At 46.8% G+C, this 14439-nt stretch overlaps 1 protein-coding gene across 1 annotated transcript in view; it reads right to left on the bottom strand.

Annotated features, from left to right (window-relative positions):
* Window positions 1-2501: 2501 nt before the first annotated feature.
* The window catches only part of rin3 (Ras and Rab interactor 3), a 98159-nt gene continuing 86221 nt past the window's right edge, over window positions 2502-14439 (bottom strand). Inside the window, exons 9-10 of the mRNA XM_080202376.1 lie at window positions 9961-10124; window positions 2502-3282 (exon numbers count right to left, since the gene is read on the bottom strand). Of these exons, the coding sequence (XP_080058502.1) occupies window positions 2971-3282; window positions 9961-10124 (476 nt within the window). The 3' untranslated portion in view covers window positions 2502-2970. The remainder of the gene's footprint in view (window positions 3283-9960; window positions 10125-14439) is intronic.

Below are 14439 nucleotides of genomic sequence, written 5' to 3' on the forward strand. Positions count from 1 at the left end.
AAATGATCAAATCAGATGAATAATTTGGTTAAGGAAGCATAGCTACCTTGTGTTGGGGATTAAAAATGTAGATTTTCTTGTTTATAGGTATTCGATACTGCCATAGAGAAGTGCAACCTATGAGAAAAGCACCGACATTCACTCTATAACGTTGGTCACCTTTACCCCGGTTTCTGTATAGCTACCACAGAAACTCTTTAGTCACCTCCAGACTCACTCAATCCACAGCCTTCTTCTTACACCATTCACTCCCTCAACATTGTGGTCCCGTTCCCTAACCCGATCACTCATCGCCCCGTGACTGCCCTGTCCGCAGCTTGTAGTTAAAGTCGAAAGTAAAGTTTATTTATTAGTCCCAAGTAAGGCTTACATTAACACTGCAATGAAGTTACTCTGAAATTCCCCCAGTCGCCACACTGTTTGGGTCAATGCGCCTAACCAGGACATCGTTCAGGCTATCGGAGGCAGGCATGTTAGGGTTGTTTAAGACTTACCTAGATAGGCACGTGAGCAGGCTAGGGATGGACAGATACAAAAGCATGTTCTAGTTGATGATCAAGAGCCTCAGGACGTTCCTGGGAATTAATAGATTCCTATCGGCTGTCCAACAAATTTTATGGCTCACCTGTCTCTTACATTGGAGCTATTAGGGATCTTCCATGCATGTCTGTATAGGCTGCTGTATGTTTATTAATGTCTCTTTTTTACATCCACAGGCGACTCTGTCCGCCCTGTTGGCCAACAAGGGGCATACACGCAGTGGGTCATGCGATGGCTGCTCTTGGATGTTGCTTCGAGAGTCGCCTAGTGCTTCACGTCGTTAGCGTACGCTTAAACTGGACCAATTGACGGCCAACACAACAGCTCAGTGACTATCACTGTTTGCTGTGCAGTTGCAGGGACCCGGGTCGGATCTCCGACTTGGGTCGGTGTCTGTGGGAGTTTGCACATTCTCCCCGTGCTTGCGTGGGTTTTCTCCGGGTGCTCCGGTTTCCTCCCACACCCCAAAAACGTGCTTTTAGGCTGATTGGTGTTAATAAGTTGTCCCTATATAGGATCTCCCTTAATCTGGTGCACATAGAACTCCCTAAATTTGCACCCCTTTATTGTGGAGCCCACTAGATGTAGACAAAAGTCGTAGGTAGAAGAAGGATTGGAATGAGGCACTCACGGAGTGTTAAAATGGGCGGCGCGGGCTTGTAGGGCCGAAGGGCCTGTTTCCTGTGCTGTGTTGTTCTTTGGAGGAGCACACGGAGGAAACCCACGCTGACATGAGGAGAATGTGCAAACTCCACACAGACTGTGACCCAAGCCAGGAATCAAACCCGGATCCCTGGCACTGTGAGGCAGCAGTGCTAACCATTGTGCTAGTTTCTTACCAGGTTCAAATCCCTGTGTGGTGTCACCCACCACTCCCCACCCCCCCTCCCCCCGCCACCCCCCAATCTCCAGTTACAAAATTATTTCAAAACTCAATGCTTCTTCAACTCATCCCCTTGCATCCTTCATCTCTCCGGTGGCTGCCTCTGTCCCACAGAATTCCTTTCCCATCTCGTCTTCTTTAAGAAGCCCCTCTTTGACCAACCTGCCTTCATATCCTCACAGGGGATAGGAAGAGACGTTTCCCTTTGGTGAAGGGATCAATGACATAGATTCAACGCAGATTGAGAGGGGATGTGAGGAAAACCTTTCTCACCCATAGGGTGATGGGAGTGTGAAACACTCTGGGGCAAATTTTCCCGATCTGCCGGCCATGGGAATCGGAGCGGGCGAGGGGGCGGGCCATGGAAAGGTTCATTGACCTTGGGTGGGAGTTTCTGGTTTGGGGTGAGTGTGGCCGGCAAATCCCGCCCTCTGTGTGAAAGGGTGGTGGAGGCAGAGACCCCCATTAAGAAGTATGTAGAGAGAGGGAGACCCTATTAAAAAGTACTTAGATGTGCACCTGCAATGCCAAGGCACACAGAGCTATGGGCCAGGAACTGGGAAACGGGATTAGAATGCTTGGTCTCTGACTGGCAGAGACTCGATGGGCCGAAGGGCCTTTTCCTGATCTGTAGACCTCTAAGACTCTTCGACTCAGTGTTCATCTTAGTTTGATGATGTGAACTGTGAAGCCCAATGTGATGTTATCTGAGGTGCCATACAAATGCAGATTTTCGTTCTTGCTGTACAGGCCAAGCTCTTTCTCACTAAGTTATGACTCACACCAGACCACAAACCATTTTCTTGCCTGAGTCTTCCAACGTCAGACGGACGTCACCACCCAGACACACAGATCTTTCCCCAGGGATCAGGTGGTCAGTCACTACCCGGAGATCACACACCCATTCTGTGATATACCAACAAGGACAGGGTTAGAGTATCGGCAAAGCCCGCAGAAAGCCATTTCAGTGCAGGCTGCCCCTTCCTGCGACTGGACCAAAACACTTAATGCACTGAAACCAAAGATTAAAATGTGTTTCTCACACTGTCCCTTTAATGTGTTTGAATATAGTCACACATACTTGGGACAGTGACTCCCTTTGCTGAGTTTCCATGTACAATAATAACAAGCCCCAAAGACAAACGCGACTGTATTCACATTCATTATAAAATGTATAAATAGTTTAAAAATAGTCCGAGTTACCGAGAAACTGGAATATTTAATACGTCCTAAGTGACTGAGAAAAATACACTGAGGCTGTAATGAAGGGTCAGGTTTGAAAAACGGGGCGAGAATTTCCAGCTGCTCTTGTCCCAAGTCCAGAAAATCCCATCGGAGGAAGCGGAATTTTGCACAGTCCTGCCCACCCCGCTGCTATGATTTGTGTGGTGGGCGTGACGGGTAAATGACACCCAAGAACTTATGTTACTCTTCCAGGCGTTGACTGAACTGCTTCCCCAGCTCTCCCCTACCCCTGGGGTTTCAGGGATTTCCTTTGGATTTCCAGAAGCAAAAAAATTGCAGCCAATCGCTTTGTTGAAGGGAAGTCAGAAAGGCGGCAGGGTCTTTATCGGTGGGTTTGCAGTTTGCTCGGCTTGGTCTATTTGCTTGTATATAAAATAATAGTCTCTCGCCGGCTGGGCCTTCTGGAGGATGTTCTTGAGACAGTGGGGCAATGCCTCGGCAGCCAGCTGCAGGCACTTCTCCTCCACCACCAGGTGCAGGTAGTAGTCCTTTCCCTCGGAGATGCCAAACTTCTCGGCGCACTGGCTGGACAGCTTCTCTGCGGTGGTCTCCGACTGCACGGCAAACGTCTTGATGTTGGACCCGGGCTCCAGAAAGGACACACTCAGGAAATCCTACAAAACACAACATGGGGTTAGAGCCAGGCGAATGAAGATGCAAAGTGCAGCATGCTGCTTCCAGTTCTGGTCACTGGAGGGAGCCATGGACTGTGATTGCAATCGTCCCGATTCTCTTTACTGGACTTTGGTCTCATAGAAACCCTACAGTGCAGAAAGAGACCATTCGGCCCATCGAGTCTGCACCGACCACAATCCCACCCAGGCCCTACCGCCATATCCCTACATATTTTACCCGCTACTCCCTCTAACCTAGGCAAATCAGGACACTAATGGGCAATTTTAGCATGGTCAATCGTGGTCTCCACATGTCATTCCCAGAACAGGTCACTAATCTGTCACCAGATGCTTGGAGCTTGAGGGGCGCCACTCCGTAGCCTACCAGGGGTCTCTCCCGCCAGCCACTGGTGTGTTTGGAAGGGATTTACAGATTGACGAACTCAACCACCGGGATTCTCCCCAAAAAAACAAACTCACTGCCCAACAGGTGGGAAAGCAGGAAAATTTCCCGCCCGATTTTTTGGGCGTACTTAGTGGAACATATCTCCAGCACTCTGTACATCATAGAGTGGAAAGGAGAGGGATGGGGGTGGGGAACCTCATCCTGCTGGAGAAGCCGGCAGCTGAGTGCTGAGAGAGCCACTGCACATGCGCCAACCTGTTGACGGGGAGATCAGTGCATGTGCATTGGTCCCCCTCCATCACTGCCCCCTTCCCCCCCACCCCCGCAATCACTGGCCTCCCGATTATTTCCCACCTCAATCTCCAACATTCCCTGATCACTGGCCTGCACAAACCAGCCCCCTACCCAACTCCACCCTTCCAGGGCCAGCCCCGACTCCCCCCACCATATCCAGCCCTGATCTCCCTCCCCACCCCACCTCGTATGCAGTCCCGATCTGCCCCCCAACCCACTCCATGTCCAGCCTCAATCTCCCCCCCCCACCCTGCCCCATGTCCAGCCCCGATCTCTCTCCTATCCCGCCCCACGTCGAGTCCGGGTCTCCTCCTACCCCACCCGCCCTGTGTGTATGTCCCGATCATCTCCCCCACCCCCTCTCTCCCACCGATTCCATTGCAGTGTGCATAGTGGGTCCCCACTCCCCACCCCCACCGATCGCACCCACCCCCCCAATAGGCCCTGCCCCCTTGATACTGATGGTGTAGAAATGCTGGCGTTGGACTGGGGTAAACACAGTAAGAAGTCTCACAACACCAGGTTAAAGTCCAACCAGTTTATTTGATAGTAAACCCACAAGCTTTTGGAAACGCTGTTCCTTCATCAGGTATGTGGAAGTTTCCGATCAGAGAAAGGTATATAAAAAGTGTGATTTTATCTGCCCTTCTCTGATCAGAACCTTCCACATACCTGATGAAGGAATAGCGTTTCCAGAAGCTTGTGGGTTTATTATCAAATAAACTGGTTGGACTTTAACCTGGTGTTGTGAGACTTCTTACTCCCTTGACACTGCCCATTGCCAGGCTGGCACTGCCCAAGGGGCATGCCCTGTGCCCCCCAACCTCCCGGGAGTGGGGGGGGGGGCTGGCCTCAATGGCTTCTGTCCTCACCAGCGGGTTAGGTCCCCATTGATGGAGAACAGTTGTAAACCTCGTTGGTGGCAACCACTCCCAGCGGGTTGTTGGGGGGTGGGGGAAGCTAGTGGGCATGGAGGCCGCAGTCCCAGGCTCGCTAATCATAGGGAAATAAGGGATTTCCATATGGTAATCAGCACCGTGCCCATTTCTGGTGCAGGACTGATTACACGGAAACATGTAGCCTGGGACACTCACAATCGGCTGAACGCCATCCTGCTTCAGAGCCCCCCCCCCAACCCCAGCTGATGTCTCCCGGCCCATTGCGCTGCTCGAGCAGCACAGCAGGCTGGGAGAATCCCGGCCAACAAGTTTGGCCGTGTTACCTTCCTTGGCCATCGAGTCCTGGGCTGGGACTCGAACCTGGGACTTCTGGCTCAGAGGCAGGTGCACTACATCACGAGACCTCCCCTCAACTGTTTGAGCAATGAGCCCTAGACAGCAGAGAGGAGGGGGAATTAGAAACCCAGGGGTGCAGGGGTTACACAATCAAATGTAATCTGAAGTCAAAACACATGAGGAACAAGTGTCTGTTATGCTGCACACTGCAACGTCAAGGGAGATGCTTGGCTGCTGCACAGAAAGACTTTTGGCAAAAGCTTTAAAAGCTGTTTCTGGGATCGAGCATTTTCGAGATTCTATCTAAGAAGGCATCAAGGAGCAGGAGCTGGCCATTCAGCCCATCGAGCCTGCTCTGCCATTTATGTAATGGCTGATGTGACAGTAACCTCAAACCTGCATCCCGCCCAACCCCCCCAATAAATTCTCACCCCTTTTGTTTACAAAGAATCTACCTTGCTCTGTCTTAAAAACATCGAAAGACTCGGCTTCCACTGCCTTCCCAGGGGGAGAGTCACAACCCTCTGAGTGAAAATTTCACCTCATTTCCATTCTCAATGGAATGGAACACCCTTTGCATATAAACAATTGCAGCATAACACAAAGACAGTTTGATATTTCTCCATTCACAGTAACTGTTCTCTGGTTAGAATAACAGCTAACTTGCCTCGTGAAATCCTGTCTATTGTTGACCATCTGTAATGTGCCAGGCTGCTATTGCTTCAGTTGCTGCATTTTATTCTCAAACTCCTGCCACATCTCCACCAGTTTTCCACTGCTGCCCTGTATTCGCTTTTGTATTTCCGAAACAATGAGCCCAGATCTCCTGACGGCAGCACCAATGAACATGGTAATTGCTTTGGGCTCGAGGACCCTGCGGAAGCCTTAACACGCCCACATGCATATTAGAATTTTGCCCTGGAAATATTTTCACTTTTAAGGTCTTTTGAACATCATTTACCAGTGCACCTCATGTAACACTACATTCTTCACTCTCTCCTTTCCTTCTCTATGAACGGTATGCTTTATCTGTATAGCACGCAAGAAACAATACTCTTTGCAGTATACATGTGACAATAATAAATCAAATCAAAATGATTAATCTACGTGACCACAACATAATTTGGATTTTTCTTTTGTTGCCTGCCACGGGACGATTTACCATCTACCATGGGGAGATCTGACCCTGGAACCACTCAGGGTTTGTAATTTACCAATTCAGTGACCTATACCACCAGGCTACAATCCAGGAACCAATTGCAGATGAACTCCGTGAGCTTGACGTGATCTGAACACGCAACCTGGAACAAGATGTGCTGCTGCTGAGCCACTGGCCCAGGAGCTTGGGTTTGAGCTACTGGCCCTGTCAGTTTATTCTGGTTGTTTCTGAAGTTGAACTTTTGCCAATCATCAAAAGACTCCTAAACGAGGGGGAAAGGAGACACTCATGCGTGCAGTAAGCACACATCCAACCCCCGAAATGAGCTGAAGTTAAAACAAAGTACAAGCTTCCTGTCGAGGTCAGTGCCGATTCTGAAGACAATCATTAAGATTGCCACACAGGGGATTTCCTGTGTGGATCTAAAGAGCTGTGTGGGTCCAAGCAAAACACCACTGAGCTCTCCAACTTGTCTCTGCTAATTGCGAGTAATTTATTGTTCCACTCAGTCCAGCCATTGTGCTTGACGTCTCAAGAAAAGCTGTCAGGATTGTACTTGGACAGGGTGGACTGTTACTAAATAATATGGGTTAGGTCATTGAGAGGTTAACGTGAAGGAACTACAAGGCTGTATTGTATAAATCTTGGGAGTCTCGTGGCTTTATCTCTAAAATTGTACAATTCCGTTACAACATCTATTAAATGTGCAGGATTACTTTGACAAAGTATTTTCCCCAGGAGACGCCAAGGGCTATACCATTTGAGAAGAATCATCAGCTTTGTCCAATTTTAAAATCACTCTTCTTTTTCCCTCCTTCCTTTGGACTCTGAACTGCATTTCTATTCATTCGCAACCCCTGCGTACAGGAATCCCAATGTACGGTAAACTTGTATAAAAACTGAATACTTAAGCAAGCACACCAACCATTGTACATTCTGAAAAACGCACACTGTATATTACTGCTTTCCAATTGTCTGGTTAGATTTGGTTTCATAGAGTAAGACCTCCACATGGTTATGATTACTTCTCCCATCAGGAAACCTCGTGATACCCTCAGCTGGTTTGATTTTCAGTCCTTTGAGCGTATTTAATCTGAGCTCACAATTTGACATGTGGGGGGGTGGAAATGGTGGCGTCCAGCTTTTGTCTTGTGATTAAACTGAAGTCTGCCAACATTTCCAGCAGTGTTTCATTACTCTGTTGCCTCATAACTTTGAGATGTGCTCAGGCGACCAACATGTTGAGATTTGGCTTTATTTAACTCTATAAGGCCTGGAAATGTTGGTGCGGGGGGTGGGGGCGGGTTGGGGGGGGGTGGTGGTGTGGTGGCTGTAGTAAGTCCTTGGAGGCAGAGGTCCCTTCACCAAAACCCTTTTATTGACAAGTCTGACAACAGCATACAGAGCGCTTTCAGTTAGCGGTCTATACTCAAGAGTGCCAGAGGAACTGACACGCCTACTTAAATACATAGCAAAAGGCTTCCTGGTTGGCCCATCAATTTAGTCCTTGATTAGAGCATCCATATTCTAACAGGTCCTCAATTAAAGTCGTTCCAGTGGCATTTTCTTTATTTGACAGAATGCCCCAGTTCCCTGATATCAGGGAGGATGACCATTGTGTGATGATGGAATTTCATCCAAAGTCCTGGGACGTCTGGGCTTTCCCCACCTCAGAGAAGGCTGGTCTCACAGAGCTGGACATTACACTGTGCACGAAGGGGTGTACATGACGTCCTGCACCACTTTCCTGGCCCAAGTGGAGAGGTGGTCAAAGAACCCTGGCGGTGTGACCCTCTCAATGAACAGGAGGCGCCACAGAGAAGATTGCCATGGTTACTATTTTTTTAAAAAAAAATCTTTCCAGCCAGGAAAATCTTTGAGGGTCAGAGATTTCAGATACATTTACCATGCAGATATTAGATTGGAGTTCTCCAGCCTCGCACGCCCTGTTACCAGCGAATACAGAGAATTTGGCACTCAGCCAAATTTCCGTTTGCAGCAGTGGGATTGGAGAATCTTAGCAGCGGGCGAGGTCGGAGAATTCCAGCCATGGTCCCGTATCTACCTCTGCAATCCCAATGCTACACCAAAGCTTCAAAAGGAAAATGAGTCCATCCTAAGCATGCGTTGATTTAATTGAAAATAGACATCCCCCTGCATCTCAACTTCAGCTTCAGAAATACAGCTAAAATCCCCTATTTGTTGAGTAAAATCTTCAACACACGGGTGATAACCAAAATAATGACTTTGTAGGGAATGAATGTGAGGAAAATGAACTAACTTCTCAGAGGATGGTGTTCCTTCACCAGATACCCTTTATTTACAAACTTATCTCTACTCCTAAGAGTGCTTCAGGTACAGAGTCAGAATCCAGAGCGTTAGTAGCCCTGACACTCCTCGATATATATACAGGTGAGACTCCCTGAATGAGCAGGCAATCATTACCTCAATCAGGGAGCTCGTACTCCAAGAAGCCAACCTCATGGGTCTATTTGAGGTTATTGAAGAAGAATTAAAGAAATCATTTAGTAAAACATTTTCTATCCCTCTTTGGTCCTTCCACGTCCTGAGTTGGCCCCTGGTTAAAACCGTATATGATCTTAGCAAAGCTACACTACTTGGATCAAGCAGTCTTTTTATTTCAGCTGGCTATCTCTAGTTCAGTCTGTTCCTTCCCCATCTTACTGAAGTTTCAGAGTAAGGTGAATAAACTTCAGAAAATTTTAGCTTTCAGCTTTGCCTAAATGTACTCATGATCCCTAAAGTAATGCAGAGAGCCACATCTTTGTTTTTTTCATTTGTAATACATGGGCATCATTGCTGGCCAACATTTATTACCCATCCCTTGGTGCCCTTGTTCAGAGGGCAGCTGAGACTCAGCCACATTGCTGTGACTCCAGAGTCACATGTAGGCCAGACCAGGTAAGGACAGCAGATTTCCTTCCCTAAAGGACATTAGTGAACCAGGTTGGTTTTTCCAACAACGGTTTTATGCTTATCAGTAGAGTTTTAATTCCAGGTGTTTTTTATTGAATTCACATTCCACCAGATGCCATGGCGGGATTGGAACCCAGGTCCCCAGCACATTGCCTGAGTGTCGGGATCAATTGTCTAGCAATAATACCACTAGGCCATCACCTCCTCAAGTTCCTGAAGTCAAAAATGGAATTCAACAGATGGTATTCCTACAATTTCAGTAAGAGTGGTTTCATAATTCTCCAAACTATGAATTAACATGTTCTTAATCAATGTTGCTTAACTGGATTTATTGGCATTCTTCCCTATATCCATGTGCCTGAGGATTGTAAATCAGGCATTGGGCCAATTATGATTATTTCCAGGGGTCTATCTATATTTGAGCTACCTCCTGGGATATGTATGAAGGGACTGGTGAATTGAATTGTCCTCTATCTGCCTTTTCCTTCTCTCTGAGGTGAACATCCTTATTCAGGTTAGGCACGATGGACAAATGCTCTTCCACCCGTGGTTACAGAAATAGTAATGTATTCTGTACTTATTACATCAGGATCTTAGACATCTTCCTCTTACCGATGGAATTACCGATCTCACATTGTGATACTGACCTGCATCGATGACCTGGACACTCGTTTCATGTTCAGAGTTCGTCTCCTTTGCCATTGGTGGATTGAATCCTGGACCTCATTACTAAGTTGGCGAGTGACGGTGTGTTTGTCATAGTGTTTGATATGTTCTAAGGCGCCATAGGTAGTTGTTAAGTAATAATATCCTGAAACAGAGTAAATTCCATTAACTCACACTGCTAGTTGTTCATATTAATGGAGATTTATTGCTGCACAGAATAATTGTGTCACTTGTCTTTTGTATTATTCATATGTAAGGCCACGATAAGCAACTAATGTTCTAAATCAATGACACGACTGGTGTGTTCATTCTATTAATGCTACTTCGTTGGATTAATTATTCTACCCTAGATTATTATTTATAAACCACCATTATGTTGGACGGCACAGTGCTTAACACTGCTGCCTCACAGTGCCAGGAACCCGGGTTCGATTTCCAGCTTGAATCACTGTCTGTGTGCGGTTTGCACATTTTCCTCCTGTCTGGGTGAGTTTCCTCTGGGTGCTCCAGTTTCCTCCCACAGTCCAAAGATGTGTGGGTTAGGTAGATTGGCCATGCTAAATTGCCCCTTCGTGTTAGTGGGACTTCTAGGGCAAATGAGTAGCGATAGGGGCTGGGTGGGATTGTGGTCGATGCAGACTTGATGGGCTGAATGGCCTCCTTCTGCATTGTAGGATTCTGTGTTGTGGTTGTGTGTGTTAATTTAAAGCTCTAAGGAATACACAAATAGTTATTTTTTTCCATCTTATTGAAATTCTGTGTGCAGTAACTATATAATTGTGGAGTCATTGCTCCTTCAGTGGACTCTGATTCCACCTTATTCAGCCCCCAGCTGAAGCTCTGAGTTCTTGTCCCTGACTCAATCCCCTTCTGCTGCTGTCTCAGGCTGAACCAGACAGTGCATGATGTCAGTGCCCTGTTCAAGCTGACATTAAATCTCAATCCCCGCTGCTTATCTGTCATCAGGGCAACTTACTTCCACTTTGTAACATCCCCTGCTAAAACTCTTCTCAAGCTGACTCATGCTGGAACCCTTACCCACCCTTAAATTACACAGAATATAAGAAATAGGAGCAGGCCATTTGGCCCATTGAACCTGCTCTACATTCAAACGGCTGATTATCTACCTCCAAGACATTTTTCTTCATGATTCCCATATCTCTTGATGTTATTCATATTCAGAAATCTACCAATTTCTCTCTTGAACATACACAATGATTGAGTCTCCACAGCCATAAAACCATAAGACACTGGAGCAGAATTAGGCCACTCGGTCCATCGAGTCTGCTCCGCCATTCAATCGTGGCTGATGTTTTTCTTATCCCCATTCTCCTGCCTTTTCCTCATAACCCCTGATCTCCTTATTAATCAAGAACCACCAGCCCCTTGTGGTAGAGAATTCCAAAGGTTCACCACCCTCTGCGTGAAGAAATTCCTCCTCATCCCAGTCTTAAATGGCCTGCCCTCTAGTCTGACACCGTGTCCCCTGGTGCTGGACTCATCAATCAGATGAAACACCCTAACTGTATCTACGCTGTCACACTCAGTAATGTTTCGAATAGATCACCTCTCGTTCTTCAAAACTCCAGTGAAGACAGGCCCAGTTTCCTCAATCCCGCCTCATAAAACAATCTTAGGATTAGCATGATGAGCCTCCATTGCGCTCCCTATACAGCAAATCCTTCGGTAAGGAGATCAAAACTATACAGAATACTCCAGGGTACAGTTTCACCATGGCGCTAAACAACTGAATCAAGGCATCCTTGCTCCGGTATTCAAATCCCCTTGTGATGAAAGTCAACATACAATTTGCCTTCCTAATTGTTTGATGCACCGGCATGCTAACTTTTAGTGGCTCATGAGCAGGGTCTCCCAGGTCCCATTTAGACATCAACACTTCCAAACCTCTCTTCACCTAAAGAATGACCCAGGCTCCAAAGAGACAGGGTGAAAATTTCAAGGTGTACTCCGAGTCAGCAAGAAGTCTCACCCCACCAGGTTAAAGTCCAACAGGTTTATTTAGTAGCAAACGCCAGTAGCTTTCAGAGCGCTGCTCCTTTGTCAGGTGAGTGGGGAGTTCTGATCAGAACTGACGAAGGAACAGAGCTCCAAAAGCCCTTGGCGTTAGCTATCAAATAAACCTGTGGGACTTTAACCTGGTCTTGTGAACCTTGTTACTGTGTTTACCCCAGTCCAACGCTGGTGTCTCCACATCATGACTTAGAGTCACACAGGCTTAAAATCTTAACTCTGTTTCTCTCTCCACAGATGCTGTCAGACCTGCTGAGATTTTCCGTTTTTGTTTCCAGCATCCTCGGTAATTTATTTCTATTTAACGTAAAGATCAAGGCTGACAGTCCAGCGCAGTGCTGAAAGAGCACCACAGTGTCAGGGGTGCTGTTTTTTTTAGGATGAACTGTTAAACAGAGGCCCCCATCTACCTGCTCCAGTGGATGTAAACAGTTCCACGACATTCCATGGGCCGGCACGGTGACACCGTGGTTACCAGGGACACAGGTTCAATTCTGGCACTGAGTAACTGTGTATGTGGAGTTTGCACATTTTCCCTGTGTCTGTGTGCATTTCCTGCTCCGGCTTCCTCTCACACTCCAAAGATGCACGGATTAAGTTGATTGGCCATACTAAATTGCCCCTTAGTGCCCCAAGATTTGTAATTAGGGGGATGAGCAAGGTAAATATATGTGGTTATGGGAATAGGGGCTGGGTGGGATTGTAGTGGGGTGTAGGTGTGATGGGCTGAATGGCCTCCTTCTATCCTGTAGGGATTCTATAATGATTTCAAAGAAGAGGAGGTAAGTTGTCTCCTGTGCTCTAGACATTATTTCATTGTGGAAATTCCTATATACAAACTGGCTGCTCCCATTTTGTACATTACAACAATGATTATACAGTGGAAGTACTTCATTGACTAGAAAGTGCTTTTGGCCAATGTTCAGGAAAAGTGTTATATAAATGCAAGCCTTTCTTTCTTTCCCCTTTTTGCTCTTCTCCACGAACTTTTGCAACTCTGCAACCAGCGGGGGTTTCCTCCCATGGTCCAAAGGATTAGGTGGATTGGCCATGGCAAATTGTCCCTTAGTCTCAGGGAGACTAGCTGGGGTGAATGCATTGGGTTATGAGGATAGGGCATGGGTGGGATTGTGGTCGGTGCAGTCTCGATGGGCCAAATGGCCTCCTTCTGCAATGTAGGATTTTATGATTCTAACCATGCTGTACACAAGGTTCCCAACATATAACCTCCATCTACTCGTAAGGACTGCTAGCTCTGTAAACACTGCTATAATTGTCAAATGGACGAAGCAGAGTAAACGAACTTTCAATTAAAACGTTGTCAGTTTCTTTGGCCAAAAAATTATATTAGCTGCTATGATTAGCTGAATATTATAACTATGACTTTTGAGATGACGCAGGATATGAGGCTGCAATTGGAAGCTCTGGAGTTTTACATTTATCCAGCCCTCAGTTCCAATGGAATAACTAGTTTAAGCTGGCTGCTAGTCTATTGTGGATGCCAATAAATTAAACTGTGAAAACCAGACTTCATATTATGAAAGTAAACAAATGTTTCTGGACTTCTGATTGGAAAAATCTGTGAGCATTGTGAACTGTGAAGAAAATGGTGATAGATTTCATACGGTGGCACAGTGGTTAGCACTGCTGTCTCGCAGCGCCAGGGACCCAGGTTCCATTCCCAACTTAGGTCACTGTCTGTGCGGAGTCCGCATGTTCTCCCCGTGTCTGCGTGGGTTTCCTCCCACACTCCAAAGATGTGCGGGTTAGGTGGATTGGCCATGATAAATTGCTCCATGTGTCAGGGAGATTAGCAGGGTAAATGTGTGGGGTTACAGTGATAGGGCCTGGGGGGGACTGTGGTCGGTGCAGACTCGATGGGCTGAACGGCCTCCTTCTGCACTGTGCTGATTCTGTGAGGGCTGGCAGGATAGGCAGACAAACAGCAGATGAAATCTAATGGCTAAAAGTGTGAACTGAAACATTTTACTGGAAAACGTGAGGCGAGGCAATACAAAATAATCAATACAATACTAAAGTAGGGGCAGGAAGACAGGGACGTGCAGGTATATGTGCACATAGCATTGGAGATAGCAGGACAGTTTGAGAACAGATTAAAAATGCATGTGGAATCCTGGGCTTTATAAATAGAGGCAAACAGGGAAGTTTTAATGAACTGTTAAAGATCTTTGGAATGGCCTCAGCTGGAGTATGATGTCCAATTCCGAACACCGCACTTTAGGAAGGATGCAAAGGCTCTAGAGAGGCTGCAAAAAACTTTAGAAGTACGGCTCCAGCAGACAGAGACTGAAGGTGATTGGCAAAAGAACCACAGATGACACGAGCAAAACTGTCTCTGTGCAGTTAGTGGCTTTGACTTGGAATCATTGCCTCAGACCTTGATGGGGGCATATTTATCATCCTTTCAA

Source organism: Carcharhinus amblyrhynchos, chromosome 14 (genome assembly GCF_965287045.1).
Source record: "Carcharhinus amblyrhynchos chromosome 14, sCarAmb.v2.hapA, whole genome shotgun sequence".
Taxonomy (NCBI): Eukaryota; Metazoa; Chordata; class Chondrichthyes; order Carcharhiniformes; family Carcharhinidae; genus Carcharhinus; species Carcharhinus amblyrhynchos.